At 43.3% G+C, this 13,007-nt stretch overlaps 1 protein-coding gene across 1 annotated transcript in view; it reads left to right on the forward strand.

Annotated features, from left to right (window-relative positions):
• Positions 1-13,007, forward strand: part of IFT27 (intraflagellar transport 27) — a 46,458-nt gene that overhangs the window by 15,982 nt on the left and 17,469 nt on the right. Inside the window, exon 2 of the mRNA XM_044301596.1 lies at positions 11,860-11,939. Within this exon, the coding sequence (XP_044157531.1) occupies positions 11,860-11,939 (80 nt within the window). The remainder of the gene's footprint in view (positions 1-11,859; positions 11,940-13,007) is intronic.

Raw genomic sequence — 13,007 nt, forward strand, 5'->3', positions numbered from 1 at the left:
AGTGTTAAAGTACCCTAAAATATTAAGTTTAAATCCCCCCTTTCCCAATTTTACATATAAAATATATAAACAATAAATAAACATATTACATAGCGCTGTCCAAACTATTAAATTATTAAAAAATATCTCCTATGCGGTGAGCATTCGCCATTTTTTAGTCACCTTGTCACCCCAAAAAATAGGATAGGACTGTTCTATTATGGGCCGAATGTTTCATAAAATGCACGCGGCTTTTTTTAGTGTATTTTTTATTTTTTTAGTATCGCAATACTTTTTTATGGTGACGAAAGCGAATCAAAATTTTGGTATAAAACAACCCTATGCCGATCTGATCGGCGTAGCGTTGTCACGATACCAAAATTTTGATTCGTTTCAATTTGGCGACTAAAAATTTGATTTGGCTCCTAAATTTTTCAGTTCAGGAGTCAATGGCTACTAGGTATTTTTTTTAGTCTGGAGCACTGCCCTCGCTACCGGTCCAGAATGGGGGCTTTTTTTACACCAACTGAGAGGAAGGACAAACTGAACTACTACGGAGACATCCTATGTAGTCAGTTGACCGCTGCCTATCTGTGCCATCGTTCATCCTCTCGCAGGTCTGGCCCTCTGCGCTCACGGTCCACTGCCATGGCTGCTGGGGAGGGGTGGGGTGTGGTGGCAGGAGCAGTACCAGCTCCATCAGCAGCAGCCTGAGTCTACAGTCGCTGATGAGTAACTTTCTTCACCCGCATAGTGAAGAAACTACTCACCAGCAGCAGCAGGTAGACCTGGAGCAGGAAAAGTCAAGAGTGAGCCATCACTTCCCATATTACCTCTCATGCAAGGACCCGGTTAAGTCCATAACCAACATAGTAACATAGTATATAAGGCCGAAAAAAGACATTTGTCCATCCAGTTCAGCCTGTTATCCTGCAAGTTGATCCAGAGGAAGGCAAAAAAGAAGCTGTAAAGGTAGAAGCCAATTTTCCCCACTTAAGGGGGGAAAAATTCCTTCCCGACTCCAATCAGGCAATCAGAATAACTCCCTGGTTCAGCGACCCCTCTCTAGTAGCTATAGCCTGTAATATTATTACACTCCAGAAATACATCCAGGCCCCTCTTGAATTATTTTATTGTACTCACCATCACCACCTCCTCAGGCAGAGAGTTCCATAGTCTCACTGCTCTTACCGTAAAGAATCCTTTTCTATGTTTGTGTACAAACCTTCTTTCCTCCAGACGCAGGAAAATAAAAGATGTCCAGCACTGAGATGAATAGAAGTCTTCAATCTTTATTTCAGCGGTTCGGTGCTGCAGACCAATCCTCGAGCTTGGTGTCAGCAGTTTGAACACAACATTGGAATGTACGCTGTGAAAACGCATGGGGTATAGTTGAATCGCTATAGTTAAATTAACAAAATATTTTGTAATGTAATATATTGGTCTTAGTACATCTATGCGCCCCAGTAGGCTCTATCAGATCCAAAGGAATTGTGTTAGTTTTTGAATCTATATCTGCTTATGTGATACCCCCTTGCATGAAGGGTTTTATTTCCCTTCTACATTGAGTTTATAGATGTTTGGACTTGCTTAAAAATATAGAATTGGTTGTCAGATGTTTTTGTTTTACACTTATTTTATATGCTATTGTTTTTGCAAGGATATGTGAGCAGCAAGGGTTAAATGCAAGGAATGGCTGATATTATAATCACGTGTTGGCAATGGTAACTCCAACCTGGTTGGTGCAGCTATCTCTTACCCAGGTATATAAGAGCACTATACTTGCATTCAACTCCTACCATGATTAAGATCTGATAGATCGAAACACATTGGTAGCGTTACCGCTGTCCATGTGAAGAAGTGTATTCTTTTAGATTTATGAAATAAAGATTGAAGACTTTTATTCATCTCAGTGCTGGACATCTCTTGTTGTTTTCCTAGACCTGGAGCAGGACCTGAACCAGCAGGTGGTGGCATACTTGCACAGCACCCTGCCAACTCACATTGAAGATCCGCTGGACTACTGGGCAGCCAAACTGGATTTGTGGCCGCAACTAGCAGAGTTTGCCCTGGAAAAGCTGTCCTGCCTGGCCAGTAGTGTGGCATCAGAGCAGGTGTTCAGTGCGGTGGGGGCCATAGTTACCCCAAGAAGAACTCGCCTGTCCACCCAAAATGTGGAGAGACTGATCTTTGTCAAGATGAATCAGGCGTGGATCTGCCAATATTTCCAACCACCAATTCCTGATGCATCAGACTAGATCATCCATGGTGCCACAACAACACTTTGACAAAATAGACCTGTTTCTTCTGGCTAGTTGCCTCAGCTACTAATCTGATGCTGCCACCCGCCTGATGCCACACATCTGATGCCAAGTACTCCTTTTTTCACCCACCATCGTCAGCGGGTACTGGTATTGCCACCCACCATCCCACTATGTCACCGGTTCACTTTGTGGTCTCCTGATGCAGCTGCTGCTGCCATGTCCACACTATGACCCTTGCCACTCTGTGGTATCCTGCTGCTGCTGCCTTATCCACGCTATGTCACCTTGCCACTCTGTGGTATCCTGATGCTGCTGCTGCCATCTCCACACTATGTCACTTTGCGACTCTCTGGTATTGCCATCTCCATACTATGTCACCTTGACACTCTGTGGTATCCTGATGCTGTTGCTGCCATCTCCACACTGTCACCTTTCCACTCTGTGGTATCCTCCTGATACTGCTGCTGTCGCCACCTCCAGACCCTGTCATTGTGCCACTCTGTGGTCTCCTCATGCTGACACCACCTCCAGACTCTGTCATTGTGCCACTCGGTGGCCTCCTCATATTTCTGCCAGCTCCACAATCTCTCGTCGTTGTGCTACTCTGTGGCCTTCTCATGCTGCTGCCACCTCTACCGTCTCTCGTCGTCATGCTACTCTGTGGCCTCCTCATGCTGCTGACACCTCCACACTTTGTCATCATGCCACTCTGTGGCCTCCTCATGCTGCTGCCACCTCCACAATTTATAGTCGTTGTGCTACTCTGTGGCCTCCTCATGCTGCTGACACCTCCACAATCTCTCGTCGTCGTGCTACACTGGCCTCCTCATGCTGCTGCCACCTCCACAATCTCTCGTCGTCATGCTACTCTGTGGCCTCCTCAAGCTGCTGACAACTCCACAATCTTTCGTCATCGTGCCACTCTGTGAGCTCCTGATTCTGCCGCCACCTCCAGACTCTGTCGATGGGCCACTCTTTGGTCACCTCATGCTGCTTCCACTTCACCACTATGTCATAGGTCCACTCTGTGGACTTCTCATGCTGTTCCCACCCTCCCCACTTCATGACTGGGCCACTATTTTGCCTTTTGGCCTGGCTGACATCATCATTTATTTGACATTTCTTCTGATCTGTCAGAAGGAAGGAAAAGTGAGACGCACAACGGATCTTGTCTGTGTAGCAGCTGTAAGGCCTGTATGGTCCCATCAGAATTGGCTTATGATTTGGTAGCCAAAAGCATAAGTGGGAAAAAAACGCAGAAGACATGCAAATATTCCATTCACGTGTCATATCTATTTTTGGGCATTATCAATACTGATGGATTATTGAGAAAATGCTGACCGAGTGAAGGCGGATGCTCAACAGATGGGATCCTTTTTTGTGGGTTATTGTTCTGACGGATCAGAGGAAGGGCAAATGAATCAGTGACGTCAACACAAACTTACTACTGTCTGGGGGGGCTCTGTCTGGGGGGCTCTACGTGTATATGCGTTTTAATAGAACAGCTTCTGTAGACATCTATGTGGAATCAGCTGGCAACGGTGTAAAAGGAGTGCGCTTCTTCTTGGAGCGAACCTCGACCTGTAAGGCTAAGTTCATACTCGAGTTATTTGGTCAGTTTTAGGCCCGTGACTGCCCTAATAAGTGAAGTGTGCAGTGATTCTAAGAGCGACTCCTGTCATCTGCATGTCATACTGACTCCCAGTATTATTTCAGTACCAAAGCACACTCCCTATGTGTGTTACTACAAGGCACAGTGTTCTACACCACTATAAAGGCACTCGGCAGCCAGGAAATAGCCGTTTTATTTAACGTAATTCGCCGCAAATATATTTTTCCTGAAAAAAATCAGCAAATCGATTGTTTTTTATTTATTTGCTCATCTCTAGTTATCAGTATTAATTAGGGATAATCCCTTTTAAGTCTGTGGTGTCTGACACGTCCCAGGGTCCTTTAAAGGGAACATCTAATTGGTGGGGGTGCTGGGCTTCGGACCCCCACCTGTCTGATATTAATGACCAATCTTGAGGATAGGTCTTTCAAATGTGGATTTTGGTAAGCGCCTTTAATGGAGTCATCATCTCTGCTGGAGTAATATTCATCCAGACCTCTGCCTATGGTGACTATAAAACGTGGCCATCAACAATATCAGGTCCTTTATGTTGAGCAGGAATAAGAAGTAGAGAGCAACGGGGACTGGTGAAGCAGGAGGGGGATCGGTGTGCATGTATATCCTTTCTTTATGTTTTTAAGCCCCTCTACGCCCACTGCCACAAATTTTTATTTGGCTGGAAGAGGTTGTCTCGAGATATAATCCCCTGTAAACACAGGATGGGAAATAAATGTGTTTGGTAGGGGTCCGACTGCTGGACACTCACAAGAATGGTGGTCCCAAGTCCATTGAATGAATGGAGTGGAGGTCAAGCATGCACTCTGCCTCTCCATTCAGTCTTTATGGGAATAATGGAGAAAAAGCAAACTAAACCCAAGGCTATCTCTGTGCATGTGGCTGTCTGCTGGGGCCAAGCTGCAGTACCAGACACAACCACTTGGACAACAGTGGTGCTGTGTTTTATGTAGGGCTGTGCAATAGATCGAACTAATTTGATTAATTGACTCTTTTAGTACCAAGTGAAAAAAATAATATTTTTCTCTTCTGGAAAGCTAAATCAGTCCCTGACACAGCGCTCCAGGTCACCGCGGGAGCCCAGCACTGTGTAGCCTGTAAGCGACGATGGTATCTAGGCAGTTACACTGAGGCTCCCTATCACCAATGGCCCCAAGCGGGGCATTGATGTGTTGCCATGGCAGTCAGGAGCCTAACAAAGGCCCCTAGGTCATGACTGTCTGTCTATTAAACTGTGCAGCAGACTTGGCCTAATAGGCAGCCTGTTACAGTGATAGAGTAAAATGCACTGCATGTCCCATTGAGATAAAAAAAAATAAAGGTTAATAAAGTTTATATAAATAAAATATTTATATAAGGCTTCGTTCACAACACCGTTCAGCCTTTCCGTTCTCCTGCTCCGTTTAGGGGCAGGAGAACGGAAAGGACGGATAAGCACATAACTGACGCCAAACTGAGCCCTTTGGACCCTGTAGACTATAATGGGGTCTGTTATGTTTCCGCTCAGAAGATGATTTTTAAGCGGAGACAAAAGTCCTGCATGCACAACTTTTGTCCCCGCTTAAAAATCATCTTCTGAGCGCAAACATAACAGACCCCATTATAGTCTATGGGTTCCTTAAGGCTCCGTTTGACTCAGTTTGGCGTCAGTTATGTGCTTATCCGTCCTTTCCGTTCTCCTGCTTCTAAACGGAGCAGGAGAACGGAAAGGCTGAACGGTGATGTAAACGAAGCCTAAACAAGTATATTTTTCATTAAAAAAAAAAAAAACGCACACAACCCCTATGGTATCACTTTATGTTCGCCACAACCACTTAATAAAGATAACATTTTATTTACACCACACCGTAACCAACGTGAAAAAAATGAGAAAGGCAAAAGATAATGAAATTGTTCCTATCCCCCTCCCCCAACAAAAAAAATATGTAAATCAGTAAGTCCCTTGTAAGCCAAAATGGTACTAATGAATCCACATCTCGTCCCGCAAAAGACAAGCCCGTATACGGCAACATTATCACAAACATGACTCTTGGAATGCAACAACATAAAAAAAAGAATGGTTTTCGCATGAGATACTACTATTGGGCAAAAAACCTGACAGAACTACACCTATTTGGTATCACAATTATCATGTTCACCCATACAATAAAAGTAATGCACTAGTTATGCCACACTGTGAATGTTGTAAATTTAAAGTGCAAAAAACAATAATAGAATAGCTTTTTTTCATTTTTTCATGCCAAAAATAAAATGATTTAAAAATACATGGCAATAAAAGTTAATCAATAATTTATATGTGAAATTATGAAATAGTAGGACGCACAGGGCTGCTAGTCACCAACCAGGGTGCTCACGGTCAAGTAGTATCACCCTACTACTAGTTGAGAACAAATATATAGATACAAAGACTGGGCACACCTGAGGAAATTGGTCACTCTATTTATTGATTAGGCTAAAAACATATGACTAGTAGGAAGGAAATAATATGCTCGGTTTGTGCTTGGGTGGACAGGTATGTATTGGGCAGTAAATATATAAGATACAGTATATACCACCACTATAGGCTACACAATAGACACGGTATACAATATATTCGATCAGTTGACCTCCTATAAATAAGATAAAATTAGACCATCAATAAAAACTGGTAGTAAATATAGCAGCATGCAGCATATGGGGCAGCATAAATATGAAGATCCAAATAGCAGCGGAAGTGTCTAGAAGGCAGCTTGAAATAATGTCTCCAATGGGGAGGAATCGGGTGACACAGAATATATCAATAGCGGCTGATTGCCGTAAAAAGTCGCAAGTAAGTTCATGATTATGTATCCATTGCAATCATCAGTTCATATACCCAATTCAACAGACAAGCTCCGTTGTATCCACCATGGAATATTGCAGTCAGTACCAAAACCGCAAGTGCATCTAGGGTCACGATGCTTGAGCTGAGCGCAGCGGCGTCCCGCTAGAGATAGATAATGCAATTAATAATCACTCTAAGTTCAGAACGGTCTTACCAGTTGCTGAAGACCTCTGCCGTCCTGTAGACTCTAATGGGATGCTTTCCCCTTGTCTTGCAGGCTGTTCCTTGACCGCGTCGGTGGGTTGTTGCACGTGGGCCAGCCAATTCAAGTCCAGGCTCCAGCTCACCTCCACCTTCTCCCGCGGAGTTTCAAAGTCAGTTTTTTCGGCACTTGGTCTTGTATTAATTGTCTGTGGTGCACTCACATTTAAATAGGGGGTCTGACCAGATGCGTTTTCGGGGTTTGGGTATATGAACTGATGATCGCAATGGATACATAATCATGAACTTACTTGCGACTTTTTACGGCAATCAGCCGCTATTGATATATTCTGTGTCACCCGATTCCTCCCCATTGGAGACATTATTTCAAGCTGCCTTCTAGACACTTCCGCTGCTATTTGGATCTTCATATTTATGCTGCCCCATATGCTGCATGCTGCTATATTTACTACCAGTTTTTATTGATGGTCTAATTTTATCTTATTTATAGGAGGTCAACTGATCGAATATATTGTATACCCTGTCTATTGTGTAGCCTATAGTGGTGGTATATACTGTATCTTTATATATTACTGCCCAATACATACCTGTCCACCCAAGCACAAACCGAGCATATTATTTCCTTCCTACTAGTCATATGTTTTTAGCCTAATCAATAAATAGAGTGACCAATTTCCTCAGGTGTGCCCAGTCTTTTTATCTAAATAATTTATATGTATTTCGTTCGTATTTAATTTATATGTTGTTTAGGTGTCCCGACAACTACAATTCAACAGAAAAATACATTATTGCCAGAAAAAAAAAATCTGGAAATTTCAATAATCATCCTTAAAGATGACCTTTCACCGTTCCGGACATGCCTGTTTTATTAACTTCATGCATTCCCCGTGTAATAACAATTCTGGAGCATCTATTCTTATGTCTCTATGTTGTGCCGTTCCTTTATTATTATTACTACTAGAAGTTATGAATTAATTGTAGCCTTCAGTAAGGGTATAGAGGGTAGGTAACCAGTTGGGGGGGTCCCTGCACAGATTCACTCTATCCAATCAGTGCTGCCATTTTCAGACTGTGCAGGTACACCCCCCCCCCCCCCCCCCCAACTGGTTACCACCCCTCTGTACCCTTACTGAAGGCTAATGGCAATTAATTCATAACCTCTAGTAGAAATAAGAAAGGAACGGCACAACATAGAGACATAAGAATAGATGCTCCAGAATTGTTATTACATAGGGAATGCATGAAGCTAATAAACCAGGCATGTCAGGAGTGATGACCGGCCCTCTTTAACTTTGTCTATGTAATTAATGCCATTTGCTGAAGTTAGACAACCCCTTTAAATAATCGGAGCTTGAATTTATCAAACTAATTTTTAAGACTTTATAAGGACCTGAGGTGTTTTATTTTTTATTTTTATTATGCCTGACACATAAAACCAAAGAATTGAGGATGTACTTTGTTTGAGCAGGATATATATATATATACTGTATATAGTAACAGGCTACTTTCACATTAGAGTTAATATTTTCCGGTATTGAGATCCCTCATAGGGTCTTAATACCGGAGAAAAAAACCGCTTCCGTTTTGTCCCCATTCATTGTCAATGGGGAGTAAACGTAACTGAGCAGAAGGGAGTGCTCCTCTGCATTCCGTTCCATTCTCATACCGGAGAGCAAACTTTGCTTTCCATCCTTGAATGCGGAGCAAGACGGATCCGTCATGACTCACAATACAAGTCAATGGGGACGGATCCGTTTTCTCTGACACAATCTGCCATAGAAAACGGATCCGTCTTGGCTGTGTTAAAGATAATACAACCGGATCCGTTCACAACGGATGCAGATGGTTGTATTTTCAGTAACGGAAGCGTTTTTGCTGAACCCTGCCGGATCCAGTAAAAACGCTAGTGTGAAAGTAGCCCTTGTTTGCAATATGTAATATGTTGCTTAACAGCTTATTTTTCCAAATGTGCTTTACAGTTTTCGAAGTGCAGCTTGGTAGTGGGATTGGATTTTCTCAATCTGTGCAGTTAGCTCAAGTGACAGTCTTACTGGGCCCATTCCCACGCTTGTCTCTCACTGTTCCCACATAGCGCCTCATCACTCCCAGGAGTTAGTTTAATACACCTGACATCGCTCCAAAGTACTTTTCTGCCTTCTGAAGATTAGCATTTACATGAAGGTGGGTGTACCGGCTAGAATATACGGTAATATGAGAAATGCTTTCAGTTTCTCCTCCACCCTGGGCCTGCTTCATTTTACTGTGGATAGGAGCTTTTTTGGTGGATTCAGGAGCTAAGACACATGTGAAGACCCCGCATTCAGCAGACATTTTAGGCTACTTTCACACTCGTGTTTGGTGCGGATCCGTCGTGGATCTGCACAGACGGATCCGTTCAGATAATACAACCACATTAATCCGTTCAGAACGGATCCGTTTGTATTATCTTTAACATAGCCAAGCCGAATCCGTCTTAAACATAGCCAAGCCGGATCCGTTTTCTATTGTGTCAGTGAAAACCGTCCCCATTGACTTACATTGTGTGCCAGGACGGATCCGTTTGGCTTATTTTCATCAGACGGACACCAAAACGCTAACATAGCCATGACTTGTCATGAACACCATTGAAATCCGTTTTCTGTTGTGTCAGAGAAAACAGATCCGTCCCCATTGACTTGCATTGTGGGTCATGCCGAATCCATTTTGCTCCGCATCCCAATGACAGAAAGAAAACCGCAGCTTGCATCCCGTTCTGTTCAGTTCCGTTGTGTCCCCATTGACAATGGATGGGGACAAGACAGAGGCGTTTTTCTCCGGTACTGAGATCCTCATAGACTATTACATTCTCCAAGAAGTGATGGAATACAGCACCCCGCACACACACTTATCTGTGTGTATAGTGTTGATTCCCTTCCTTATATAAGCCTCCAACAATACAGTAGAGCTATCATTGAATACACCCTCTGCTGACTCTGCCCCAGTCTATACAGCAAAGCGAAGTAAGCTGCAGAAAAGGTCAGTGTCAGCCTAGCACTTGTCTTCTGCCAGATAGTGTGAAAACTGGTACGGGTATATACGCGTCCCTGATAAAGCGAAACCTAGGTCAGGTGAATTGAGGAGGACTGATATGGTTTTGTGATATGCGCATTTATTTGCTACAGTACGCTTGTGGGTATAATCCTTTTTATATCATTTTGGTTGGTGGTCCTTCACTATTTTGCGCTAATTTGGCTTTCACAGAAAGTGACTTGGAACCAAGAAATCCTTTGGCTTACGGAATTGTACCTTTGCCTATGTGAGGATTGGGGTTTCAAGTAAAGCAGGATATCGCTGTAGGATTGAGAGCAAACTGACTGATTATGTGAACAGAACCCACTTCACTTTGGGACTTGCAGCGCCATTGATAGGCAACGTATCAGAGAACTTTTATTTTATTTTGATATACGCTTATCTGTATACACAGCGCTCATTGAGCTCTGTGGAAAGCAGGAACAGTAAAAAAAAATTATTTAAAAAGTATTTCCCTTTGCCCAGCTTTCAATATCAAAGAGCTCTCCAGAGAAACCTGCCTAGGTGGATTATTTAAAAACTATAATGTACAATAGATTTTGTTTTTTTTTATTCCAATGCATCTAAAGCAAAGGTACCCATACACCTTAGTCTAAAGTTGGTCACAAAGATTGCTCAATGACATTTCTCAAGAAGTGATCATTTAGCAGACCAATGACAGACCATCATCTTCTGGAAAGAAGTCAGCCATTTGTGTCCAGTAGTCAGCAGTGGTGTAAGTTCACTTCTATAGGACTGATGTAGACAGTGCTGTGTTAGTCCCATAAAAATGAATGGGGACCGACATGCACGCTACCGCTTTCATCACTAACCTCCATTCTTGGAATCGCTGAGGGTGCCAGCAGTTGGACCTATCCTCAGGATAGGTCATCAATATCAGGGATCTGCTACAATCAGCTGTTAGAAAAGACCGGGCGTTCGGTAAGCACCGCAACCTCTTCCTAGGCCAGTGACGTAACGTTCATAGGTCACATGTAGAGATGAGCGAACTTCTGTTTTAAGTTCGGCGTCTAAAGTTCGGCTTCCGGTTAGCGGAGAATCCCGATCTGGATCCGGATATGGATTCCGACTTCCGTTGTGGTCCGTGGTAGCGGAATCAATAATCGGCCATTATTGATTCCGCTACCACGGACCACAACGGAAGTCGGAATCCATATCCGGATCCAGATCGGGATTCTCCGCTAACCGGAAGCTGAACTTTAGACGCCAAACTTAAAACAGAAGTTCGCTCATCTCTAGTCACATGGCCTAGGTGCAGCTCAGTCCCATTCAAGTCAATGTAGCTGAGCTGTAATACCAAGCACTGCCACTACATAATGTACGGTGCTGTGCTTGGTAAGCGCCCGGGAGGCCACCGCATTCACCAGAGCACTGGTGAGCACCACAGCTTCCCCAAACAGCTGATCAGCGGGGGTTGTGATATTGATGACATTTCCTGTGGATTCAACAGTGCTTGTGTAGTCTGACTCTCCGGTCATGCTCATTTCTCCGCCTCACCTTCTGCTAACCTATGGAATGTAAATTAACAATATGTAGGAAAAGTTATAAGGAAGCATGACTGCAGATTTCGACTTATAAGTGGTTTTGTAGTCTGTTACCATGGAGATGCTCAGCATCTGCATAGAAATTTGTAGATGCAAAATGATTGGAAATCTTTCATGAAGACCTATCGCGAAGTTCTTTCATTTGTCATTTTAGATGCATTAGGACAATTAAAAAAAATAATTGGGAAAGTGGACAAAGAACACAGTGCTCGGTGCACAGTAGGAAATGGCTGAATCTTTGTTGGATTGTGCTGTATGCTTGTCTTCTCATTGGGTCTCTTGGTTAGTTTATCTATTATTTTGTCATATACAGTAGTACATTATGACCGTTTTATGCTTGCTTCTATATAGGTGACACCACTGTTGGGAAGAGCACGCTAATCCAGCTGTTTCGTAGTGATGGAAGCCACTTCACAAAGAACTATAGCATGGTACAGTATGACCACAGCAGTTACCAAAACTGACATATACTTTCTTAGGGCCTTTAATGGAAATTGTGCCTAGTCCTGGAGCATTTACCATCCAGGAGCCTGAGAAAGCTGGATGATAACCCCTGTGTAAGCTGTAGTGCCTCCATATTGATGCCAAACTTTTCTAGAAGCAGACACTTAAATGTAATAATGTTTCTTTCACATTTGTCAGACAAATTAATTAGCCCAACCCAACGTAAATATGAAAATCCTAATGATCTATTATCAGAATGCTGATATTAATATTGTCCGGGCTTTTAATATTGATGACCTATCCTTAGAATAGGTCATCAATATCAGATGGGTGGGGGTCTGACACCCGCCACCCCCGACGATCAACTGTATGGGGAGATGGTGCACATGCCGCCTCTCTTCTCTCTTCCTGTTCAACGCTGCTGTCTATGGCATCAATATTAAAAGCCCGGACAACCCCTTTAAATGTCTGATCAATGGCGGGCTGACCGATCCTGAGGGTTTTTTCCTACAAGACAGAAACACTTTGGGGCAGATTTATCGTAGACAGGTGGCATACGCCTCGTCATAAATTAGGTGTGCTTATACTGATATCTATATAGAGCCATGAAAATAGAGTCTTTAGAATTGTTGTTACAAGGGGAATGCAACATGTCAGAGGTGACCGCTCTTATTTAAGCCTCAAATGTAAGTCAGTTTGTAGGATTTTACTCAATTTACTGAAGAAACACTAAGTATTACTAGCAAGTGGTGCCCCCCTATACATTCTCGCACTGTCCTATCAGGGGTGTCTGTAACAGACTCCGTACAGATGCATTTCTTAAAGGGTCCATTCACACATCTGTATGTGTTTTGCGGATCGGCGGGACCGCAAAACACGGACACCGGCAATGTGATAGAAAAAGCCTAATCTTGTCCGCAATTGCGGACCAGAATAGGACATGTTTTTTTTTTTTTTTTTTTCGGGAACGAAAGTGCGGATCCGCATTTACGGATCCGGACAGCACATCGTGTAGCCCCATAGAAATGAATGGGTCGGCAATTCCGTTCCGCAAA

The sequence above is a fragment of the Bufo gargarizans genome, chromosome 7, assembly GCF_014858855.1.
Source record: "Bufo gargarizans isolate SCDJY-AF-19 chromosome 7, ASM1485885v1, whole genome shotgun sequence".
NCBI classification, from domain to species: domain Eukaryota; kingdom Metazoa; phylum Chordata; class Amphibia; order Anura; family Bufonidae; genus Bufo; species Bufo gargarizans.